At 33.9% G+C, this 26,656-nt stretch overlaps 1 protein-coding gene across 1 annotated transcript in view; it reads right to left on the bottom strand.

Annotated features, from left to right (window-relative positions):
• Positions 1-1,115: 1,115 nt before the first annotated feature.
• Positions 1,116-26,656, bottom strand: part of grm5b (glutamate receptor, metabotropic 5b) — a 47,931-nt gene continuing 22,390 nt past the window's right edge. Inside the window, exons 4-9 of the mRNA XM_026281644.1 lie at positions 13,641-13,876; positions 9,809-10,055; positions 9,544-9,712; positions 8,241-8,367; positions 5,517-6,456; positions 1,116-2,882 (exon numbers count right to left, since the gene is read on the bottom strand). Coding sequence (XP_026137429.1) covers positions 1,934-2,882; positions 5,517-6,456; positions 8,241-8,367; positions 9,544-9,712; positions 9,809-10,055; positions 13,641-13,876 — 2,668 coding nt within the window. The 3' untranslated portion in view covers positions 1,116-1,933. The remainder of the gene's footprint in view (positions 2,883-5,516; positions 6,457-8,240; positions 8,368-9,543; positions 9,713-9,808; positions 10,056-13,640; positions 13,877-26,656) is intronic.

Raw genomic sequence — 26,656 nt, 5'->3', positions numbered from 1 at the left:
TTGAGTAGCCTCACATTCATCTAAGCACATTCTGTACACAAGGGAATGGTAAGAAAAGACATCTTTAGACTCTAAATCTTCTGTTATTCTGTCCTCATGTAATCTGTGTAAAATTACTGCTTTTGTTCAGGTTCAACAATAAGTCACTGTTAAAACTTTACTAAACTTGTTGCTTGTCAATGCCCTTGATATTTACACAATCGATAGGAATGATCAATCAAAATGGTTAGAATGGCTCATAACTCATTCTTTATGATTCAAAACTTAAAAGATAGAATGATTTAGATAGAACTATATATAGAACTATAGATAGATATATCTTTAAAATTACATAAAAAGCCATTCTGCTGGACGAAAGTATAATTTAAAGTTAACATGAAACATCATTTGCAGCCCAATTTACTTCTTTAATGTGATCATCTGTACATAATTTCAGAGGTGGACCAAGTTATTTTACATTTGAATAATGTGCACAGATTAAGGGTTTAAAATAACACCAGAAATCTGTATTAAGAAAGTAAATAGGGTGCATTTTTGTTCCATGTTGACTTTAGGACCGAACCAAAATGTTGTTCACTGAGTGCTGTGATTTGATTCAGCTCACTGATAAACCACTGTGAACTAGTTTATTAGGGGTGATATGTGTAAGTACTATGGTATTCTTAAAAGTATCTTGGAATGATATTGATATCTGATATTACCACTGTATCATGGTACCACAATGAGTTGGCAATTAATGTGGTCTACCTAAATAAATAAATAATAAAATAATAAAAAAACATACCGATGAATCTCATGAAGTTGTGCACCCCCCCCCAAAAAAATAAATAAAATAAAAATAAAAAAATTAATAATAATAAATAGATATGACTGAGTGAGTGAATGAATGTGTGCATTTTTATAAATAAATTGAAAAGAAAAAATAATAAAAAATCTGTTTTCTTTTTTTTTTTTTATCTGTTATTTTTTAAATGTAATAAATCTAATATGTGTTCTGTAATAAATAAATAAATAAACCAATTTAAAATAAATAAATAAATATTTTACCTACAGGATGTTAAGCATATTTTAAGACCACTGCAGTTTTTTCCATTTATTTTTAAATAATGTCCGAATATTAAAATAATTATGTGAATTAAAGTGAATTAAAACATAAATTTAGTTTTCTATATGCAACTTATTTATTATAGAATGAATGAATGAACTACTTGAAATATAATCTTAACAGGTTTCATGAGATTCACCCATATATTCTTTTTCTGAAAAAGGCAGAATACTGGAAGAATAAGGATAGAAGAGAGAGAAAAAGGAGAAGAGAAAATTATGGACGTTTTGTTTGTTCTCTCACGCTGTCCTGTGGTACATCAAACAAAGCACTTTGTTCAAAGATTGCGTTTGAATTTCAGAAAGCATCGGGGACATCACCTCATACTCTTCAATTATTACAGCACACCAGCAATCGAGTACGAGTGTGCGAGCTAAAGATTATGCAATATGTAATTATACAGGCTTTTCCTGTTGCTGCCTTGCCTTTTTCCAGCCCTTAATAATCTCATTGTTTGACGATGAACATAGCAAAAGGTTCGTAATGTCCGTGTGCGGGAACGTCCCAGGTTGAGTGTTCGTTCACCCCTGTCCTGCTGGGGGCACAACATATTTTAGTGCTCATAGAAACAGCACTAATTAGATGAAAGCCATGTTTGTTTAAGGCCACTACCAAAATAGACCAAGGGAATGCTAACTAGACGAACGATTAGACACTATTGTGATTCTACTGCAGGTCTGATGTTGGAGATATTCCTTTGCAGGGAGGAAAATCTTGTTTTGCATTGGTCCAAAGGTGAGAACATGTAAACACACACACCCAAGCAGTGTCCGTCTCCGACCTACGTGAATTACGCCATTCGGTGCTCCATTCTTCCATTTGTTGTCCTCATAACGAAGACGAACTCTGGCTGTAGTGTCGGAGCACCAGGCACTCGTATTTTGTGATTGGCGGAAGAGCGGATGTTTCAGTATCCGAAGCAGGAGAACTGGGCGATCCGCTACCTGACCCGACAGAGTCCCTGAAAGGGGAGGGCGGAGTCAGCGCTAGCAGCTCCTCAAACTCCTGCTGATTGGGCGGTGACTCCAGAGCTGAGGACACACCCACCTTTAGCTCCTTCCCACCGGTCGTGGGCGAAGTTTTGAGTCGTGACGAACTGGAAAGGGGGCAGGGAGGAGCGGAGCAACACACATTGGACTCCACCGGTGGGAGGGGCTGGATTTCGGCATAAGTGGTCATGGTAGTCGGCATGGAAATTTCTCGGGATAGGCGGTAGGCCGGAGGACAGCAGGGCTCGACAGATTGAGCGTGTGCAGATGCACTGGTGGACAAACCCACAGCGCCTCCTGGAGGAGAACTGGTGAGCATCATGCTGTTGAGCTCGCTGATGTTAGCTGTGAAGCGGTTAACCACGCAGCTAATCTGCTCCATCAGAGAGCCCTGCGATGCAGTTCCACCACCGTTACTGCGATGCGGAGCCGGACACATGTATGTAGAGACACTCATGACCTGGGAGTCAGCGGCGTCAGCGCTCTGTGATAATGCAATGCTCGCTCTCTGGGTCACGGTGCTGATCGGTGATGGTGTTTGGGGCCGGTAGGTGATGGGGTAGCGCTCCTCCGCTTCGGTGACCTCATAGAGCATCTTGTTGTTGCTGTTGTCCGTGTTGATGTCACTGCCTCCGCAATAGTGTCCCTCAGACGTTTTGGAGAAAGGTTTGATAACGGCCATCTGGTTACTTTCGCGCTTTTTAATGTGGAAGGAGAGACGCTGCCACAGGTGGCCACCTTTGGAACTGCACTCATTCTGGGCCCACGTCACTGACTTCCCATTAGAGCTGCAACAGCATTAAACAATATTTACAGTAACAATGGTTGCAAAATAACTCCAGTGCAAACGACATCACTATATGCATCTATAAATTTGTTCTCAAAAACACACCGGGGTTTAAAATGTTTAAAGGGGGGGTGAAATGCTCGTTTTCACTCAATATCCTGTTAATCTTGAGTACATATAGAGTAGTACTGCATCCTTCATAACTCCAAAAATTCTTTAGTTTTATTATATTCATAAGGGAAAGATAGTCTGTACCGATTTTTTCCGGAAAAACACGAGCGTCTGTAGGCGTGACGTGTGGGAGGGGCTAAAGAATCACGAGAGCCAGTAGGCTTTTGCGCTGATAGCGTTTGGAAGCTTGAGGACAAAACCAACCAAAAACAAACCATGGCTAACAGTCAGATTCAGCGTATATTTATGATCCAGAGGCTGAAATTTAACAAGAGCAGCAGCATCAACAGCGGCTCTATGTGGTATGTACTGAAACTGTATATATTTGCTTAGCGGTTTTGGAAAATGATTAAGTTCCACTTTGTCGGTTTTTTTTTAAGCTGTACATGTGGAAAGTGCAGTTTGATGACAACATTGCATGTTGTTTACTTGATGTGCTTACGCGCCGATAGCGAAGTTAACAACACAGAGATATTTGAAGCAGTTTTACTCACCGCCTGCGGTTCCAACACACGATTGTGACCCTTTTTCGTTGGGACTGCATTATCCTTAAGAAATAAACGATGTGCAAATCCGTCGTCAAACTGGGCCTTGTTTGTTTTGCATTTTCGAAATGCAGGGGAACAAATACAAACACTTGCACAACTCCGTTGATGCTCTGTAAAAATAAACTCCATCCACTGGTCCCTAAATGCTGTTTCTCTTTAGGTAATCTGTGCAGGGTTGTCTTGCCCTGGCAACCAAAAACACACTCCTTTTGTGACATTTCGCGTCGCTCTCGCTCTGATCAGTGAAGTCTGTTGTGCTCTCAGTGCTCTGCTATACGGGAGCGCGCGCTCTTCCAGCAGAAGTGCCTCAGGACCCATATAAGGAAATTCCGCTCCATCTAACGTCACACAGAGCCATACTCGAAAAAAACTTTCCGAAACTTGTGACAAACCGGAAGTAGTATTTTTGGAACAGAAATACTCCTTCAATCATACAACTTAATTTTTGAAACTTTGTCCATGTTTAGCATGGGAATCCAACTCTTTAACAGTGTAAAAAACTCAGTATGCATGAAATAGCATTTCACCCCCCCTTTAAAATGTTGTGGAGTTGCATAGTTTGGCAAAAATATAAAAACAATATTAACGATAATAGCGTAACGTATATAAGTAATATTAATATGTTTGGTTCTGTGTCTCTACGAATCTGTCTGTCTGTCTATGAGTTATTTAGTATGTGAACAGAGATTATTTGGTAAACAGGCAGTGTGCGCAGACACACTAAGTACATTCATTCCTATAATCACAGGTCGTCTAAGGTAAACACTCTTTTTATGGATGTCAATAACTTAACAGCCCCATCATTACCACACAAACAAGACGTGCTCTCCATGTCATGACAACAGCAGAGCCGAGGCATAAATCCTGAACTTGCCAAAATGTTAACACTATTCTTTGCCTACTATGAATGCATCCGTTTTCATTAGGAAATGCAAATCTAGACTCTCAGAAAAAGGGTACAAAAGCTGAAACTGCGGTAGTATCCTTTGGAAAGATGCCTTTGTACCTTATTTACACCTAAAATATGCATTTTAGTATCTTAAAGGGATAGATTGAAATACTGTCATTAATTACTCACTCTCATGTCGTTTCAAACCTGTAAGACCTTTCCTTCATCTTCACAAAACAGATTAAGAATTTTTTATAAAATCTGAGAGCTTTCTGACCTACATAGACAGCAAAGTAACTGACATGTTCTAAGCTCAGACATCATTAATATATCAAAAAATATAATATATATATTAAAAAAAACTGTGCATTCACAAGAGTACCACAACCCATGTGTGTGCACTGCTATGCTCGTAAACAAACCGCAAATTTCACATTTCTTGTCACCATTCACTGTTTAATAAAAAAACAAATAATAGCCTAAATTAATAAAAAAAGAAAAGAAACTCAAGCTCCCTGAAGACAAGTAAAGTCGGCGATTAAAAAAAGAATAAGAAACTAATTACAAGTTATAGGACAAAAAACTACAGTAGAACAAATAAATAAGAAACGCTACATACATTGAATAATCAAATATATAAAAAACACTACATTCACTGTGTTAATTAAGTATATATTTCTTCTTAATAAAGTTACAAAAGTGATTTAGTCAAGAGTAGATTGTCTGTCTTTTGTTGTTTGATTCAACCGAATGACAGAAAACAGGAATATTAGACTGCTGTCACTTTAAGAGCTGCCTGGATCTACTGTTACACAAGTGTTTCTTTCACAGCCTTTTGCTTTCGCTTAAGACATAAATTACTGTGTTTACGAGGATAAAGATATATCTTAACAGGTGTATCAAAGATGATCTTTGGGATAACATGAGGGTGAGCAATTAAAGACAGATTGAACTATGCCTTTTAAGGTACAAATTGGTACCTAAATGGTACAATTTGAAAGTTATCACTGCTTAACTCAGCACACACCTGAGCGTCTCTCCTGACGATCCTCGTCTCTTCCACAGATTGACCAGGCTGCTCGACCGGCTGGCCGCCGATGATGATTTTCCGTCTCCCACATGCATGCGCACCACTGTCGATGTAGTGAACGCGCTGCGGACGTTCCTCTCCGGTTTGGCCAGGATAATGTAAACCTTTGGCACGAACATGCAGCCCAGAGCCACAGTGGCGCTCAGGCTGACGGAGAAGCACATGGTGATGGTCTTATAGTTGGAGCCAAAGTAAATGGGCACGAAGGCCAGCCAGATGATGCAGGTGGTGTACATGGTAAATGCGATGTACTTCGCTTCGTTAAAATTGGCGGGAACGTTGCGCGTCTTGAAGGCGTAGAAGGTGCAGCTCATGATAAGGAGGCCATTGTAGCCCAGCGGCGCCACCACGCCTAAGTTGGTGGTGTTGCAGATGAGGTTGACTTCACGAATGGAGGGATAGTCGTGGATGACGTCAGGAGGCTCCATCACAAAGAGCGCCACGATGATGCCCAGCTGCAGGAGGATCAGTAGGAAAGCGATCACCAGCTGGGCGCAGGCGCTCATGAAACGAGGCTTCTTGGTGCAGATTTTCTTTTTGCTGCCGGCCAGGATCCGAGCGATGCGATTGGTCTTGGTGACGAGGGCCGAGTAGCTCATAGCGGGCGATAATCCAATGCCAAGCCGCTGCAGATAGCAGTAGATGACGTGAGGTTTGGCGATAAGACAGAAGGTACACAGGTAGCCCAGACAGATGCCCGCCAGAATGATGTAGCACAGCTCACGACTGGACGACTTCACCACCGGAGTGTCGCGGTAGATGATGAAGATGGAGGTGACGAAGAATGTGGCCATCAGGCCCAAGCAGGCGAAGACCACAGCCGCGATGGGCTCGGGGTCACCCCACATCAAATACTTCACTGGGATGGGGTCGCATCCTGAAACAAATGAAGAAAATGAGAATTAGTGGTGCTTCTTTAAGGACTTTTAGAAGAAATGTTCACAAAAAGAGCAAGGAATTTACAAAACGTTTCCGTGTGTGTGTGTTTGTTCACTACTCACTGCTGTGTGTATGCACTTGCATGGTTGAAATGCAGAGCACAAATTCCAAGTATGGGACACCGTACCTGGCCAAACGTCACTCACTCACTCCTTTTCTAGTTAAGTATTTTAGAAGAAAAATATTTAACTATTTTTTTTTATAAACATACTTTCAAATTTACAAATATATTATTTACAATATAAATATTTAATTTAAAATAATAAAAACATTTAAAATGTCTTCAGTTTAAATAATATGACAATATAATTTATAATATAATACTTGATTATTGGATAAGGATATTTATTTATGGAAATAGCACTTAAAAGCAAATGGTTTAACTATATTTATAGTAAATAAACACTATAAAATGAAACAATATTTATATTTACTCTATACATATTACCTTTACTATACATAATTTTTTTTAAATATCACACCATTTATATAATACAACATAATATAATTTATATTTATTATATGGATAAGGATTTGAAATAATTTCTAAATATTTTGGAAAACAAAATTTTTATTTATTTACTATATATAGTAAATTTACTAAAAAAAAAGTATGTTAAAAGATCTCATTTGATACAATATAGTATAATATAGAGACTGAACTTGAAAGAAAAACAAAGAAAAAATAAAGGAAACTTAATATTAACCTATTTTTATAGTAAGTAAATATGCCATAAAAGGATTTTAAATTTTACTATAAAATGTTAAAAAAAATATTTTCAAAAATATCTCATGAATTAATTTATTTGATACAATAAAATATAATTTATAATACTATACCTGATTTTAAAAAATAATTTAATAGAGAATGCACTTAAAAGAAGCATTTTCTAGTGAATTAAATTAAATATGATATAAAACAAATATATTTTATGTTTTATAGTTAATAAACACATACTATATAAGTAAACAGAATATTTATATTTACTATATAAATATATATTTACTATATAAATAAATAAATAAATATATATATATATATATATATATATATATATATATATATATATATATATATATATATATATATATATATATATATATATATATATAAAATCAATAAAATCACATAATGCTATTACATTGCATTATGTTACATTGTACATCTAAGCAACCATATACCAATGCAACCATCCACAAAGCCCTAATATCATGGAGGCGGGTATTGCACTGGCAAACACAAATTCATTAAAAAAGTGTAATAATGTACAGTACTTGGTAATATTGGCTGTATGATTCTTTCTTTCTCTCTGATGTTATAAATAGGTGGTAATAAAATATGGGGGCCGATCACAGGGAGAAAGATTTGATAAGTTCAGCTCAGACGGTTTTGATGTTGTTAACCTTTTAGCTCAATGAGTGTGTGTATTCGCATTTCCCTGAAATGATTTGTTGAAATGCATTTGTTTTCTACGACACAAATATCTCTCTTTCTTTCTCTTTCTATTATTGGCCATGTAAGAGAGATGCAATCATGCACTTTGCAAATAAGTCGTTTTGGTCATGGTTTGGGATCTCAAACCACGCTCTATGAAATGTTAGATTTGTTTTTGAGTATGGCGTGTGGCTCCAGCACTTGTACAGAATGAGACTTCCTAAACTGGATGTGATCAGGGTCATCAGTCTGATCTTTACGCTGAGCTGATGTGTTTGTGGACTCACCGGTGAGGTCATTGGTGGGCCACGATCCCAGATCACAGGCACGACACGTGTACTCGTCAAAAACAAACTCGTTCTCCTTACAGGGAGTGCATGTCCAACAGCAGCTGACCTCTCCTTTACGGATCACCTGCAGGCAAGAGAGGATAGTGCGTGTTACATGCCATCATAATCACAACAGGACGGAAAACAGCGCTTCTTAACCGCAGGGTCGTGATACAGTCAGGAAATGTAGATAGTAAATTTAGGATAGCCATTTTATGATTCAGTAGATGATAGTAAGTCAATTTATACTTTAGAGTTGTGAAATTTTAGGTCATGGAAAACTAGATCAATTGTGTATAAAATGCTAAACTGTAAAAAAAAAAAGAAAAGAAATAGTTTAAAAAATATATATTTAATATATAATTTTTAATATTCTAAATAGAATATTTCAGATAATCTAAACGTTTATGTTTATTTACTAAAAAGTATATTTTCCAAAATATATAAATTATATTGCATAATATTATTTAATAAATAAACATTTATATAGCAAATATTAACATTAGATTTACTTTAATAGCATGTTTTGCCTATGATTCACCAGATGATAGAAGGTCAACAAAAAAAGTGGATAAATTGTGCGTAAATTATTAACTTAAAAAAAAAGAAAATAATTCCTTATAATATTTTTATATATTATTTATAATATAATACTTATAATATTCTATTTTTATAGTAAATATAAATTTATATAAAAAAACAAATTTAAATATAAATATTATAATTACATTTAGAATGTTTATTTACTTTTAAAAAATTACATTTTTATAGTAAACATATATATATGTGTGTATATATATATATATATATATATATATGTGTGTGTGTGTGTGTGTGTGTGTGTGTGTGATTTTAGAATGTTTATTCACTTTTTAAAAAAAATAGCTTATATTTATAGTTAATTATATTGTTAATATTATAATTATTTGAGTAAATAAATAATATTAATTAAAAATAATATTTTTTAAATCTATACATTTTGTGCCACGAATTACTGGATAACAAGAGCATGAAACTAATAATTTTACAAATACTAATTATCATTTTATAAAACGTATAAAACATTTACATATTGTTTGGCCTGCGCAATCACCACTTGATTTTCAGTGTAAAATATGTGTCCCGAAGCAAAACCAGTTGAATCCAGTTGGATTTTACTTGTTACTTCAATACACGTACCAACAAAAACACACAATTATTAGGCATTATTAAACATTACACAGCACTATGAGGTTTAATAAGCAGCTCACGGTCTTCTGACCTTGATTTGACCTTTATCACAGGGTTCGCTGCACACAGATTTAATAATCTCATCTTTGGTAGGCCAGATCTCGTCGTCATCGATCTGCAGTCCGCTGTTGTCCCAGCTGCCCACGTTCGTGTAGTCGAAATAATCTTTGCCCATTTTCTTAAAGTTCATGATCATGTAACTGCGAACACAGTTAGGAATATTGATTTAGTCTCTGAAATGAAGATGAATGGATATGAAGGGTGGGTTATTGGATTGGATTGGATTGGTCTGGTACCTCCCAGGCGAATCTCCGTTTTCGTCAAAATAAATGTTTTCCCCAGACACTCCAGTGAAGTTGGTCTTCATGAGGAACTCAAGAAGCTTTGAGCCATCGATGGGCCGCATGGCATCACACAGTCCCACCATACCGGGACACAGCACTTTCTGCATGTTGTGGAGGCCGTAAGCCATGCTGTAAATGGCATTGATCACGAAGCCCATCTTGGTGTCCTGTGCATACTGCTGGCGCAGAGAATCTCGCTCTGAGAGAGAAGGAGAAGGAGGAGATCGGGGTTAATGACCGATAACTCGTCTGTCTGTTCCTGCTCGTATCCTGTAGACAGGTCAATGATGAACTGTGCTAATTTGCTTGTGCTCTGTGAAACTGATTTAGTGCGGCGGAGAGACACATAGTTCCATCTCTCCCGAGCGAAAGGCTCTTAATTGGTGATCTTACACTGCTTAAACGTACATTTGATGAGTTTTGATGTGTTGCATGCTATCTGGGTTTATGAACACAAAAAACACGTCTGACATTTGACTAAAGCACTAAAATTCAAAGTTATTATTGTATTACTGTTTACTAAAACCATTGAAAACTATTTTATTACTTTATCCGAATGAGCTTTTTTATTGTTATTTATATATAGCACCGTACAAAACTAACTTACAAAGTGCTTTACAATAAAAGCATATAACAGTACAGCAGTAAAATGCAAAAATACCATCAAGATTAAGAAAAAGCCATATGATAAAAGTGAGTCTTAATAAGAGTTTTAAAAGAGGCTAGAATCAAGTTTAGTAACAAGTCGAGATTTAAGAGCCATTGATAGAGCCCTAACAAAGGATTGCAAGCAGCGTTCACTCTCATAAGGAATAATAAATCATAAATATAGACAGGAGCCTGACCCTTCAATGCTTTAAAAACAAGCAGCAAAATCATCAAATCAATTCTATAGCTCACAGGCAACCAGTGAAGAGCGGCAAGAATTGGTGTAATGCGGTCACTTTTCTTAATACGTGTTAAAAGCCTAGCAGCAGCATTTTGAATCAGCTGCTATCTTTGGAGATTTTGCCTGCTCATACCAGAATAAAGTGCATTACAATAATCAAGTCTGGAGGAGAAGTAAAGCAAGAATGACTTTTTCTAAATCTGCGGAAGAAATAAATGACTTTATCTTTGTTAGTTGCATCAGTTGTGCAAAAAAAGACTGCACCAGCAGCAAATGACAGTCCTGAATCAAAATTACACCTATGTTGTGGGCCTCTTTTTGAACATTATTAGGCACCCAGGTTAGAGGAGAGATTATTAATGATAATACTACTGGGGCCACACAGGGTAATTATAAGGACCTCTGACTTGGAGTCATACAACTGCAGAAATTATTTCAATATCCAATTTTTGATCTCTTTGAAGCATAATATGGGATATATCAATAATACCTGGCTTTATTGAGACATTCATCCGCATAGCAGTGGAACTCAATGTCATAACTACGCATAATTTGACCCAGGGGTAGCCTGTTGATCGTAAACAAAAGGGGACCTAGAATAGAACCCTGAGGGACCCCACTAAAAAAACGAGCATGAGAAAAGGAGGAATCTCCGAGCACTACAGAAAAGGACCTGTTTGACAAATGTGAAATAAACCAATCCAGAGCCACATAACTGGTAGTAACATAAGTCTTTAGATGGTTGATCGAGGAATTGTGATCCACTGTATCAAAGGCTGAACTGAGATCAAGAAGAATTAAAATTTAATACAAGCCAGCATCAGCTGCAAGCAATAGGTCATTAGTGAGCTTAACCAGAGCAGTTTCAGACTGAATTAAAAAAAAAAAGATTTAATTATTATTCATAAAAGAATTCAGTTGCATGGACACAACATTTTTCTAAAGTGATTGATAAAATAGGTATAAATTAATAAAATTTGAAGGGTCTAGAGAGGCCTTCTTTAATAACAGATGAATAATAGCATGTTTAAAACATTAAAGAAAAATTCCAGAAGATGAAGAACTATTAATAATAGCCAAAATATCTGGACAAACCATATGAAATACAGCTTTTAAAAACCAAGCAGAAAGGCAGTCAGAAGGATACGAGGATGATTTTGAAAGCACAACAACACGTTTCAAGGTAGACAGAGAGATTTCATTAAAATGGGTTAATGCTGAAGGTGGACAAGAATCAGCATGATCTCTGAAATCAGGGTTAGACTACTGCCTAATCTCCACTATTTTGTTAAATATATTCATTTAAAAAGAATGCCAATTTTCTGGAGTAGATTAAATCGGCTGACTGAGGACTTATAATAGAACTAATGGTTTTAAAAAGCATTCTTGGACTATGTCCCTGTTTAGTAACCAGATCTGAAAAATAAGTGTTCCTTGCTTCCTTAACTTTATACTGAGAAGTGGACATCAGATTAAAAAAAAAAGGGTCAAGGAAACACTAAATGTATCCTTTCTCCACCTTTGTCTGCCCTACTGCATAGTTTCTTGAATTTTTTTACATTTAACCATAGTAAAGACTAAGGTTTCTGCTTTCTAACTCTAATTGGAGCTACAGAATTAAAAATATCTCTACAGGAGCTGTTTAAAACACTAACTCCTCTACGGAGAAGTCAGATATTTATATATATGTAATTTCACATCTTCATTTAGTTTAATCTGATAACTAAAACTGAACACAATAAACAATAAAAGAGGAAATGTTAAAATAAAGTGTCATTTAAAATCGTAATTTCTCAATAAAACTAAAATGCATTGTAAACTGAAAAACATTCTATTTTGGACCTTTGGAAATTTAAATTTGTTAAATTTATTGTTCTTACTACTTTTTTTCTCCTCCCTCAAATTACATTTATGGATTGTTTCAATATTTTAATAATTATTTTCCCAAATACAAAAGCATTCATACAAATTAAAAGAGTAATTATTATAAAGAACATAAACATAAGCCAAATACTATTTAATTCAGGTCAATATATTTTACAGATAAAACTAAAATTAAAAAATTCATATTGTTAGTCAGTGTTTAACTGTCGATTGAATTTTTATTGTGAAGTCTTTTTATATTTTCTGTTATGCACTGACAAAAACAATAAAATCACTATAATATAAATACTCAGATTATAATATATTTTCCTAATTGTTTGATCAGAAAACGGGTTGCTTTGAAACATTAAAGCCCTTGATTTGACGCAACAGTTTGGTGTTGTTAGTCAATAATAATTTGGTATAAGTTGGTATAATAATAATAATATATAATATATTACCCAAATAACAAATGCCAAATGTCAAAACAGTTTTGCAAATGTAAAGAAATGGAAGAGAGGAAACAAAAAACAACAAACTACTACGCAAAAAGTCGAACATTTTTAAAAGAGTACATGGCGTTTTATTGCTCATAATTTCAGATCTTCAATAACGGACAAAGACGAAGCTGCTCTCACGCACAGCAGTTGAAAGTCTTGTTTTCACAGTAAACTTGATTTCGTTCAGAAGTGCTCGCTTTGATTGAAAAATTCTTTTGAACTGCCATTAAAAGCAGCGTCTCTGTCTAAACTGTTGCTCAGTGTCTGTCTGGTTTATATGCAAACAGCTCTGATACCCGTTTCAGAGGGAAAGTGGTTGTTCTGTTCTTTTTGACTGTTTTTGGGAACAGTTTCTTTGAACTCAAGCAGAGCTCAGATAAATGGAGCCAATGAAAGACAGCGAGACTAATGGAAGGTCTGATATCTGAACAGAAGGTTTTGATGAAAGGCTTTTCTTTTCTTCTAAATGTCACTGTGGGTGCAGAGCACATGAGGACACAGACTCAGACTGAGTAATGCTGTGGAAACTCACTGCCGCAGGTGCGGTTGTATTTGTTGTTCTCCTGCGGGTGTCCCTTCAGTCGGCAGTGGAAGCGGTGCTGCCAGAACTCGGGGAACCAGGGGTTTCGTGGGTTGTTTTCGGGACGCAGTTTCAGGTAATAATCGTCAAACCACTTGACGTCTGGGGACTGCAGCTTTATGGTGATCCCACCAGCGGCCTCACGCACGTACCCATCAGTGACATCATATCGGTCCGCCCAGCCATCACTGCGAAGAAGAGAACAAATTACTGTGCGAAGCCATAAGGCAGCATGCAATGCAACACATTCAGTGGGAAAAATCTATCCAAGATGATATATATATATATATATATATATATATATATATATATATATATATATATGATATAAATATAATGATAGACAAAAATAAATCAAATAACAACAAATATAATAACGCCAAAGCTAATTAAAATAAAATAAATAAACATTAGAATATATAATTTAATAATTATATAAATAATTAATATTTAATAATTTTTATAATAGACATATTTATTTTGTTTACAAAAATTTAAAATGAATTGTATTATTAATGCTTAATATAATTTTGATATATGTATATATAAATATATATTAACCAAAGCTAATTAAAATCAAATATTTTTTTTTACAAATCAAATAGAAAATTATATAAAAATAAAATAAATATAAAATATAATTACGTTAATAAGAATATTTCATTAATAATAAAGGCATATAATTTGTTATAAATAAATTAAATAAATGTTGTTATTGTTCATTTTTTATATAAAATATATATCATCCAAAAATAATTAAAATACAAAGTACAAATTAAATAAACATTATAAAAAGTATAAAATATGCAAATATTTATAATAAAATTTTCAATAATAATAAAGACATAATTCTTTTTTTACATTTAGAAATACATTTTTTATTGTTCCCTTTTAATATAAAATCACATATATTTTAAAACCTATTAAAATAAAATAAATCAATAATTAAATATAATTTAATAAACATAAAATAATTATACATATTATAATATTTATAATAATAATGACTTTGTTTAGAAATATATAAATAAAAATTAGAAATATATATTATACCAAATGAATTAAAATTGAATAAAATAATTACAAATAAAATAAATAACTATTATATAATAAAAATTAAATAAATAAACAATACTAAATATAATATTAATACTAATAATTTATATGCTTGAAACAGCATAACTTGCATACTTTGTAGCAAATCCCAGAAAGCAATGCAACAATTTCCGTGGGAAACAAACATCCAACATGACAGATAAAGTGAAAAATGTTGATTTCCACTGCACTTATAAATTATTAACTGAAATCAAGTGTGAATATAAAGTATTCGCTTGAATCCAAAACTAATTAAAATAAAAATAATTACAAATGAAAGTAATAACAATATAATACATGCAAAATAAATGCATTCATTTATTAAACAACAAATGAAAAATAAAATAATTTCGAGGATTATTAGCAACATAATAGCTACAGTAACTCTTTTGAAATCAACGGATGTTTACGTGAAGAGCTATTTGTTGCTGCCAAGAGCGTTCCCAATCACTCACTTATGAGGTTACATAACATTTAGGGAGTTGCCTTAGAAAGTGGTTCCCTGTAGGCAGCAGACAGTAAGACTATGTTTTGGACCAGAGCCCGTGTGTGTGTGTGTGTGTGTGTGTGTGAGAGAGAGATTTTGGCAGTATCAAGCTGAAACATTCGGTTCAGCCACATCAAGCCTTCCCGTAATGCACACTGACTGACACGTTTGAACAAATTAAATAGTTTTGATACAAAGTAGATACAAATTGCCAATTAAATGAACACCGCACACAAACGGCTCATTATTTTCTCTGCCAGTTTCCCCATTACCCGTGACAGCTAGAGGCATATTTTTAAAAGACTGATAATTGTTCATGTGAAAATCTCACATGCATCTGTAAGCGTATATATGTGTGAGAGACTGAATCATGCATATCATATGGCATTGAATAATTTATTCTATGAAATCTATAAGCACTAAATTACACATTTAAACTAGAGGTAGATAATGAGTTCATATTTTATGTAAAATGTCAAAGTTGTACGGATTTAGTAATCTCTAAATATATATACACATCGAAGTTGCACATATTTAAATGTTTGTATGATTTTGTAGTCAAATCCTAATGAGCATCAGATCTGAACTTTAATGTATTTAATTTAATTTTTAATTTAACTGTAATGTTTTAAGCACCTTACATGTATTGCTCTTTATAGGCAGCATCTCAAGCACCAGCTGAGTAGGTAGGCAGCTTTTAAGGGTTTGTAACAAAGCTTGTGTGTGTGTGTGTGTGTGTGTTTGTTAACTCAGTTACATCCTTGCTGACGGTCAATCTTAACTTAATACAAAACTTAAACTTAAAAACACACACATCAAATCTCAACACACACTTCAGTCGGGACAGAGTCAGAGAAGGACAGTCATCTCAGTAATGAAACTAGTGCAAACGAGCACACACACACACACACACACACACACTCAGAGTGCAGATGGCATCATTGTGGGCAAACTCATCCGACACCCTGTGCACTTGATGACCTCACAGCTGGCTGTGACGTGATTGGCTGAGACTGTAGCCACGGCGACTCTTTTGAACTCTTTTGAAAATGATACATTGTGTGTTACATAACAGTATCATCTTAGATGTTTCTCCTAAATTACGTTACAAAAAATGATCAAATTATTCAGTCTCTGATGAGAAATGTTTGAGTTCATATTGAGATCTCGGACTTTTGATCGCAAACTCTAGATCTCGTCTGAAACTCTTTAGTTGTTAATTATTGGCAGTTTTTATTCTATTATTCTATTTTATTTTACAAATAAAATTAAAACAAATAAACATTATATTAAATTAAATTAAAAATAAAATGCAAATACAATAAAATAATTATTAATAATGAAACACATAGTATAAAACTTGATACCTTTACAATTATTTAACATGCAAGAGCTGTGCTGGGAAATTGAATACTGTTAAATGATGTTAATATATTAACTTTATTATTAGCAGCCCTAAAACAAAACAAAAAAACTAAATAAATTATAAGTAGAAAATGCCATAAAACTAAATAGAAATAATAATGAGTGAAAACTATCACCTACGGTTAATTAAAAAACAAAAATACAAAATTAAATAATGATAAAACAATGATTGAGTAAAACCAAATGTAAAATCAAAATGACAAAATGTAAACAAAGTAAACACCAAATACTAAATCTAAGTTAAATTATTAATAAATAATAGTATGAAAGTATAAAAAAGGCAAATGTAAAATAAAATACAAATGAAAAGTAAATAAAAAAATGTAACAACTAAACTGAAAAGATAATAGTTTGAAAACTGTCAACTAAAGTATATTGAAATATAAATTAAATCAAAATAATACAATGATGTAAAAGAAAACAGAAAATAAAAAAGACAAAATAAACACTAAATACTGAAACAAAATAAAAAGTGTAAAACTAAAACTGAAGTAAAAAGACAAAAATAATAGAAATGGCAACTTAATCAAAAATACAAATACTGGAGTATTTTTCTAAAGAAAAAAATTGGAAAAGCATGAGATTTGAGCAGAAGTCTCACTTCAAATGTGTGCAATAAGAGAGAAAGACAGAGACATTGTAAGATGTTATACAGTAATGCCCAAAAAAATCATTTGAATTGAATTAAATTAAATTGAATTGAATGTAACTGAACCGAGAGATAGAGAGACGTTTGACTTTTACATTTCTTTTATTAAATCAAGGATATTTGGGATCTATCAATATATACTGATATTATTAAGTTATCGTAAAGGAGAGAAAACAAAAACTCTCTCACTTTTCCATTCCCATCAGATTCACACAAAAAGTGATTAAAACCCCAAAGATAAAGAAAGAAGGAGAGAGCGAGAGACTGTCAGATCCCACGGTGAAGGATTTAACCAGCGCTCACTAACACACAAACACACTCTCGTCAGGAACAAGTGCTGCATCACAGAGATAACTGAACTGTGACCGCGCACAAACACTGACACAATGTGTCCGGCATCATCAGACGAGCACAAACACCCTTCCAGTGCCAACCACCAAACGCTTTCTGTCCCAGAGCTGTGACAGCTTCCCACAATGCACCCCTTCTGCAGAACTCTTATTTATGACTCTGAGATGTATGAACGAATGAATCACACACAACACCACAACAAGTGTGTCTATAGAATGTAAACAAGGTCAGTTCTGAGCTCGGATCATTAATCACACCGAAGGGAGGAAGCTTTAATCTCCTCGTGTGTCTTCGTTCAGCTCCGAATCGCAACTTTCCAGCAGCTGATCTTTCTCTCAGCATCTTCTCCATCAGAACGAGCCTGTCTCCGTGGAGACAGAGGAGACAGATCGCCATGGCGATAGAACTATCATCGCTTGATAAATCTGACAGTGATTTTTTAAAGAGACAAGGTTAGTTTTACAGAGAAAAACATTTTCTCAACTTCATGTCTCTTTTTCTTGTTAAACGACTCAAACAGGTCACACCTGCGCTTTTTGTGTCTGAGAGAGAGTGTGTGTGTGTGTGTGTGTGTGTGTTAATCCGAGCATAACGTCAGTCTTTATTAATGTGTTGGCCGTATTTGAGCAGGTGTTTAAAAATGAGACGCGCCTCATCAATCAAGCTCCCACCACTGCAGAAACATTCATCTATCACTAATGTAACACTAATATAATGCTGATTGATGTCATCTGAGCCTCAGATACACTCACACACACACGTTCAGACACTCTGAGATGTTCAATTTAAAACAAAAGGATGTCATTTTCTTTTATCACACAGTCCATTGCAATGCAAAACAACAAAATCACAGCCAAACAAAATATATATGATGATTAATATTCATATTATCCAAATAAATATTCAATTTTGGTCCAATGAAATGTCAGTGTGTGGGCGGAGCTACATGTTACATGAGCTAAATGTTTTGTTGCTTTTCCCATTATAACCATACTTTCAACAAAACAACTTGATTACTTCAGGTATTGCTCATGTAAAATTTGAATAAATTAGCATGGCATCACCTTCCAAAAGTGTAAAAAATTAACAGTAATTTTTGTTGTTGTTGTTGGAAATCACTGAAGTGTTACAATACTAACAATAATTACTAACAAGTATTTTGACAGAAGAAATGCTTGCCTTGGCATTGGCATTTACATTATATTTACAAGCGCCACACATGTGGGCGTATTTAAAGATCTTCCTGTTCGCCACGGTGGAATTAAATATCTTACATTTATTAATAAATGCAGATAAGCATCATCTACCTGTGAACAAGATTGACCCGTTTACCCGCGTGTTTAGATCGAGTCTGTATAAACTGGATTTGTGTTTTCCTTCTATCAGTTTATATCCATCAGTGCCCTCAGTAAAGTAAATGAACAGGCAGACGGATACGGTCTGGACTCGTTTATTTCTGAAGGATCATATCTAGCCTTGCTTTCACACAGCTGCGCCCCAATATCTCATCCGCTGCTCAACGAGAAAGACCATTACCGAAAACACTCTACAACATTCACTCTCTGCTTCACTCTCAGTAGGAAAGAAAAAACCCAATGATATCTTGTTAAATATCTTGATTATTTATCGAGTAGTGATTAAATGAGCAAATTAAGATTTGACATAAGTCTCTTGTGTCTCAGATGTTTCTCCAGAGACTAATGGCCTCACATTTAGTGGTTAACTAATATATAGCCACAGCCGATATATCGGCCGATATTTGGTGATTTTTATTAATTTATTTTGCCAATTCTTTTATTCTTATATTTTATTTTACGTTTTTCTGTACAGTTACATCTCAAGTGTGGATCCATAGTGTTTTAATAGAGAAACAATTATTAGATGACCGATAAATAGCCAATATATCGGCCGGTATTTGTTCATCTGAATCTGTTTGGCCACATCTCATGTGTGGTTTCTTTAGAGTTTCAGAAAAGAAACAATTAGTGGTTAACCAACATAGAGCAAAGGCAGATATATCGACATGTATTTAGACATTTTTATTTATGACATTGGCTGATAAGATTTTCTGTTTGACCACGTTTCATGTGGTTCCTCTTGCATTTCAGAAGAGAATCAATCAGTGGTTAACTGTTATACAGGCAATATTTCAGATGATATTTTATTCATCACCGTCAGCTGATGTGTATAAAGCGTGACTTTTATTTTAACAGTGATGAAAATGCCAGTGCCTGAGCACACACTCTAATTCTCTATTGTTATTTAATTTCAGTAATTGTTATGCATGTGTTTTTTTACCGTCTTTAAATTATATATATAATTTTTTATATCAGCCATAAAAAAACATTCTGTGCTCAGATTTGTCAAGAAACCAAAGGTTGCAAAGTTAGACAAGTACATGCTCCAAAAGTCTTTGTTTTATTCCCATACAGTATCTAAAGATAAAGGATTATAATATAGCTTATATAAAATCCCCTTTTATAATATCTTTATGGTGATATTTTATATGGTAGTAAATGTATCAACAATATGTAAATATATAGCCTATATTGTGTTTTATATGTATATATATATATGCAATTTTATTAAAACCGCATATGTATACAAAAATATGTATGTTTTTGCAATAATTTTTAAATACATGTTTATATTCACTTACTGTATATAATATCAAAATTTACTGATTGGTTTTAGGATAGATATACATACAAAAAAAAATACAAATTTGTATGGGCTAGTTATATTTGTTAATATATGAAATTGTTAACATTTCTAATAGGTTTCATATATGTTTTACTTAAAATTACAACATATCTCATATTTGAAAATTAAATGTGTATGTATATATATATATATATATATATATATATATATATATATATATATGTGTGTGTGTGTGTGTGTGTGTGTGTGTGTGTGTGTGTGAGTGTGTGTGTGTGTGTTAGGGTTCAAAGACTATTTATTTTATTACAGTGTTTCACAAATTCATTTATTTATTTATTATTATTAATATTTGTACACTGTTTACTTTATGACATCTATTGTCAGTTTTATTTCTCCTAAAAAGCTTTAGTATGACACATAAACAGATGAAAAACTGCATCTCCATTTGAGCTTTGAGAAGCAAAGAAAGTCATTTGGGTTTGGAACAAAATGATGACACAACTTTCATTATTGATGGATGAACTATCGCTTGAAAGGTGCTGTGTGCAATCTTTCAGTGTGTCAAAATACTTTTTCTGATCTCCACTGAATATGAAGAGGCAACTGTTAATAACTTTCTCTCTCAGTATGCCAACATTACACATCAATAGCGATCAAAACTCCAATCCCTGATCAATAAACAACTCATCGAACACTGATTAAACCAATCAGCTCTAAGAGAAAACCAAAGGGCTTTTGTATAGATCTACAATACTGTTCAGAAGTTTGGGGTGGGTAAGATTTCGTTATTTCAGAGAAATGTATACATTCATTCAACAATAATGACAATACAGATATTTATAATCTTACAAAAGTTTTCAGTTTCAAATAAATGATGTTCTCAAACACCTGAAAAAAGAAAATTGTACCACAACTGTGTTCAACATTGATTATAATCAGAAATGTTTCAGTAAATCATCAGATTAGACTGATTTCTGAAAGGATCATGTGACACTGAAGACTGGAGGAATGATGCCGAAAATTATTTATTGAAAATATATTGTTTCTGATTAAAACAAGGCAGCTTCCCTTATGAAACTAAAATATATTGCAGTATATATTCTTATATATATTTATGTTTTCCAATATATTGCAATATATTGAAAGCGGCAATCATTTGTATATTTTGCAATATATTATATAATATATGTATCATCAATATATTATTAAATGTATTCAAATATATAAAATATTAGAAAAAATTAAAAGGGAAAATAATATATTACAATATATCACAATATATTTTAAGAAATATATTGGTAAATATATTTTCCTTTCGTAAGGGTTTGGTGAGCAGAAGAGACTTCTTTCACAAAAAAAAAATTTACCTACCCCAAACTTTCGAACATGAATATTAAAGATTCAAGATCAGAATTGAACCTGATTGTTTCCCTTGTGTTGCTGCAAGAACAGGACAAACAAGGAAAACACGCCAAGGTTTTACAGCAAACATGTGCTGATCAGCATGAGGTGAAGGAACTCAGAGAAGTTCACAGGAGGACAGTGTCAGCGTGTGCCAGCGTCTCTCCATCAGATCCGTCTCTCCGCTCTGACAGTTACAACCTCCAAATGAATTGTGTTGTGACCGTACAGCCCAGATCAGACCAGATCTCCTCTCCTCTCTGCTCTGCTGTAACGTGTAAAATGCTATGAAGACTGTAGATGAAGTGGCGTCATCAGATGGGTTACTAATTGGGTGCCAAACAAGAGAAAACTGGCATATAGAGATAGCGAGAGGTTAAAGTCAAAATGAAACGACATTCGCAACCCATTTGACTTCCCAATGCCAACGGTTGTTTTTTAAACAAATCATTATTCACGATTGCCATGACATTTAATACATTTGAAGTCATTATTATTGGCCAAATTTTAGACTAAAATTGAAAAAAAAAAAATCTGTCCTTGTAGAATGGACCAGAAATATCCATTAAGAAGATAAATGTGACCCTGGACCACAAAACCAGTCTTAAGTGCAAATTTTTCTAAATTGAGATTTATGCAAACTCTGAAAGCTAAATAAATCAGCTTTCCATATGGTTTATTAGGATCGGACATTATTACGCTGAGATACAACTGTTTGAAAATCTGAATCTGAGGGTGCAGAAAAATATAAATACTGCGAAAAACACCTTTAAAGTTGTCCAAAATGAATTCTTAGCAATGCATATTATTAATCAGAAATCAAATTTTTATATATTTACGGTAGGAAATGTATAAACTATATTCATGGAACATGATATTTACTTAATATCCTAATGATTTTGGCATAAAAGAAAAATGGATAATTTTGTCCCCTACGATGTTTTTTTGTCTATTGCTACAAATAAACCCCAGAGACTTCAGACTGCTTTTGTGCTCCAGGGTCACATACAGGGTCCATTTTGAGCACATGTTGACTTTAAAGGACAGTATGAGCACAGCATGAAAGAGTTTGTGGTAAACAGGGTTTGTGAAGGTGTCAGAAGAGATGAAAAGTAAATAGAGAACGAGAGAGATTTGTGTGGTCTTTCCATTCGTTTACGTCAGGCCATAATGAGCGATCGTCAGGCGTTCAGAGAGAGCTGAAAATAGAGCGCAATTACTCCAGCCAGTCAAAACACTGGCCACAGCTGTCCTTCACACAACACACATGCCTAAACAACACTGAACGTACACACTCTCAGTCATCACCAAACACAAATATATCATTAGCTTTCTGTCAAACCATCTGTGTTTCTGATTCTTTGATTTTAGTAGCCAAGCAAGACGCTGGTAACAAGTTATCCCCCAAAAAGTGGAAAAAAAGCCAAAGTCTGTCTTACCATCGTCATCTCAAAACCATATTTTGTTTCTATATGAAGTATCATTTACATGTCTCGTCACAATATATATTTGTTGACATTCTCAATATACAATACAGTTCATGTATTATAAAACTAACTCAATAGCTGTCAAACCTTGTTTACGCTTGCTTTCGATTCAAACATGAGATGCTGAGATAGAAAACACTACTTCATTTGGGAAGAAATCAAAATTATTTTTTTTCTGATAAAAATTGTGAATACGAATAAAATTTGACAGAAAAAAAAGCTTTGTACGGCTGCACAATTTGGCAGAAATGTTGCTATTATATGGTTAGTTTATACTGATATAATTTAACAATTATTATCATTATTTATAATAGATCATTAATAATAATAATAACAAATCCTTCTTGTTCTTCTTATTATTATTATAACCATGAAAACACAAAAATAAAAATAAAAATCGAAATAGTATATAATAATATTGCAATTATACTGAAAAAAGAAATAAAGAAACAATACAATAATAGTTTTATCTTCTGTCAAATTAAAACTAGTATTTATGGTTGTCTTAACTTCTTTTATTTTGATGGAAAAGCAGAGGGAATGGTTTTTGTTTATGCACACTTTTCATACAGGAAGATGGTCACTGCATGTTGCCTTGATAATTACAATAAGCAAATTTGTAATTTTTGTTTTATTTCAATTAATCATGCATCCATATGATAAACAAGGCTGTGGGACATTTAGAAAAATTTGATGCAGCTCATCTTGACACACCAAAATTGAATTAAGGCAGAAAATAACACTGCTGTTATATAACTATATAAATATATATCACATACAAAAATGATATAGTGCACAATCCTTATGAACTTCTTTTTATTTTTTTCATTTTTTGTCTTTTAAAAACGTCAGGCTAAGTGGTATGTGTGTGTTTTAGGCTTGCTGCAGATCAGATTGATGAGGTCAAAACCTCATGCTGTGTCCATCTGCACACAAACACACACTCACAGTGAAATCTGACAGGACAGAAAAACATGAGACTGATGGACACACTCACACTCACACACACATACACTGTGTTAAGTTTGTCAAACAGATTACCAGAGGGGGCTGGCAATCATAGGACAGAAACACACACACACACACTCACACACACGCCAAAATCCTGACATTTACACACACAAGTGACCCACGGGGTTTCTCACACTGAAGTGTTCCTGTCACTTTGAGACTGTGGACGCTCAAACAATCACTCAACACTTCCAGACGTTTTCTCTCTCTGTGTTCTTCCATCACGGCCTTCAACAAACAACTTTAATGCCTTATTAAAACTGTACCCTATCAATAAAAGTCTGATTCATTTATATGAATCAGCAAATGATTCGGTTCAAAACAGATCCATCTACACAAAAGTTCCTCCGAAGGATTTTAGTATGTATCAGTGTTATTAAATACAACTATTAAAAACTTTACTTGTTAACTGTATTACAAGAAAACCTTACACAAACAGTAAAATAAAAAAATATTAAGTTAAAAACTGAACTGTTCTGAAATAAAATATTGAGGTTAAATTACTAAAATGATTAAAACTAAATAAACTAAATAAAGAAAAAAATGAATAAAATTAAGGTAACGAATTTAGTATAAGGACCAATTTTTACTATTAACTACTTCTTATTAGCATGTCTATTTTAACATTCAGCATTGGCTGTTTATTATTGCAAATAAAGCATATTCTGCAAGACTATATTCTACATCCCTAATCACCTAAACTTAATAAGAGTTTATTGAGGCAAAAGTCAGAGTTAATGGTTTGTTAATGGTGAGAATTGTGCCTTAAAATAAAGTGACCAAAATTACAACATCAACCAAACAAAAGTAATTAAATGAAAATGCAATTAATAACAATAAAAGCTATTCAAAATATTAAATGTAAAATGTAAATAATACTAAAATAACATATATCTATACAGTATGTATATGGGTCAAAGACAAAAAAGTGTTTAAGCATAAAAAGGTTTAATACTGCTTTAAACTGTTGTAGTCCCCCCCCCCAAAATGCAAAAAGTTTTCTGTTTTATTTAATTGCAATTTTGGTTTTGGTTTTCTGAGCAAAAAATAAATATCATACATTTTCCCCTGATATACAAAATACACCCGGTATAATGTCATTCAGTGTAACAATCTTGTCAGGCATATTTACAACAAAAATCTATTTATGACATATTAAAAGACTAATTACTTTCACCCCAAACACTAATGAGTTATAATTGTACATTTTTTTTACACTTGCCACTATTCTAGGTTTTGCCCATTTGTCATTAAGAATTTTGTACTAATTTTAAACACAATAAAATTTAGTATGCTCCATTATTCTTTTAGATATTTTAATATGTACACGTCAGAATAAGCATGTTGTTTGAATTTTTGCATAAATATTGTGGTACACTGAATGACAATGTAACATTATTTCAACCAATTTTGACATTTTATTTTCCATAAACTTATTTGAAACCTTAAAAGTAGACATTTTACTTACATTTAATGTGCTTTCTATGGACACAAAATCGCTTTTGTACATTTCTTTTGATGCGGACAACTTAACAATAATATTTTTTTTTCATTTTTTTTTTTTATGTTGTTAACAACACCCTAATAGAGTTCATTCAAAAATCCACCATTTCTGATACCATTTCTTTCATATAATGTAGAATATTATAGATAGATTGATTTAAATACTATTGATATTTGGTACTAGGTCATGTTATGTTGTGTTAGATTATGAGGAGCTTGAGAAGCAGCTTCTCCAACACTGATTAAACCCCAACCAGAGGCGAACATACGACGTTCTCCCCTTTTTTTATTTAACTCTAGACTCTAGGAACCGCGGAGCAGCTCTGAGTCGCTGGACCTGTGTCTGTGGAAGTGTGTTGGTTGTTCATCAGTCAGACTCATGGAGGCAGAACGAGATGTTCAGGGTGATTCCAGAGGCCTGACTTTAATATCTCTCTCAGACTGAATCTGAGGCTGGCGGGAGGCGGTGCTGTTGGTACGGGTGACAATTCTGTTGCTATGGCAATAAGCCGTGGAAGGTTATTGGTTCCATTTTCGTTCTGTCTCCAGCTTCAGAGTGCTGCACGGATGGAGAAACAGAAAAGAATAGTTCTGTTGACCGTGCCAAACACACACACTTGGAGCATCATTAATCGGTTAGTGCTTGATCTGTGTCTATGGGGTAAAAGCTGCGAGCAGGAAGGGGTTAATGTGTGTCACACGGGCCGTAGATATCACTGTCAGGACAGTTCAGAGAGACGAGGCCATTAACACTGACACAAGGGCGTCTCACGTGGAGTTTCATCTCTTTTAACCCTACAGGACACTCGCGGTGTGAATGAGGAGAGGGCAGATGTGCGAGCTGCTCGTGACGGACTCGTGTGCACTAGATCCTGCAGAGAGAGTGTAAGAGGAT

The sequence above is a fragment of the Carassius auratus genome, chromosome 15 (genome assembly GCF_003368295.1).
Source record: "Carassius auratus strain Wakin chromosome 15, ASM336829v1, whole genome shotgun sequence".
NCBI lineage: Eukaryota > Metazoa > Chordata > Actinopteri > Cypriniformes > Cyprinidae > Carassius > Carassius auratus.
Note: the sequence above shows the minus strand (reverse complement) of the source record. Positions and strands in the feature narration are given on the sequence as shown.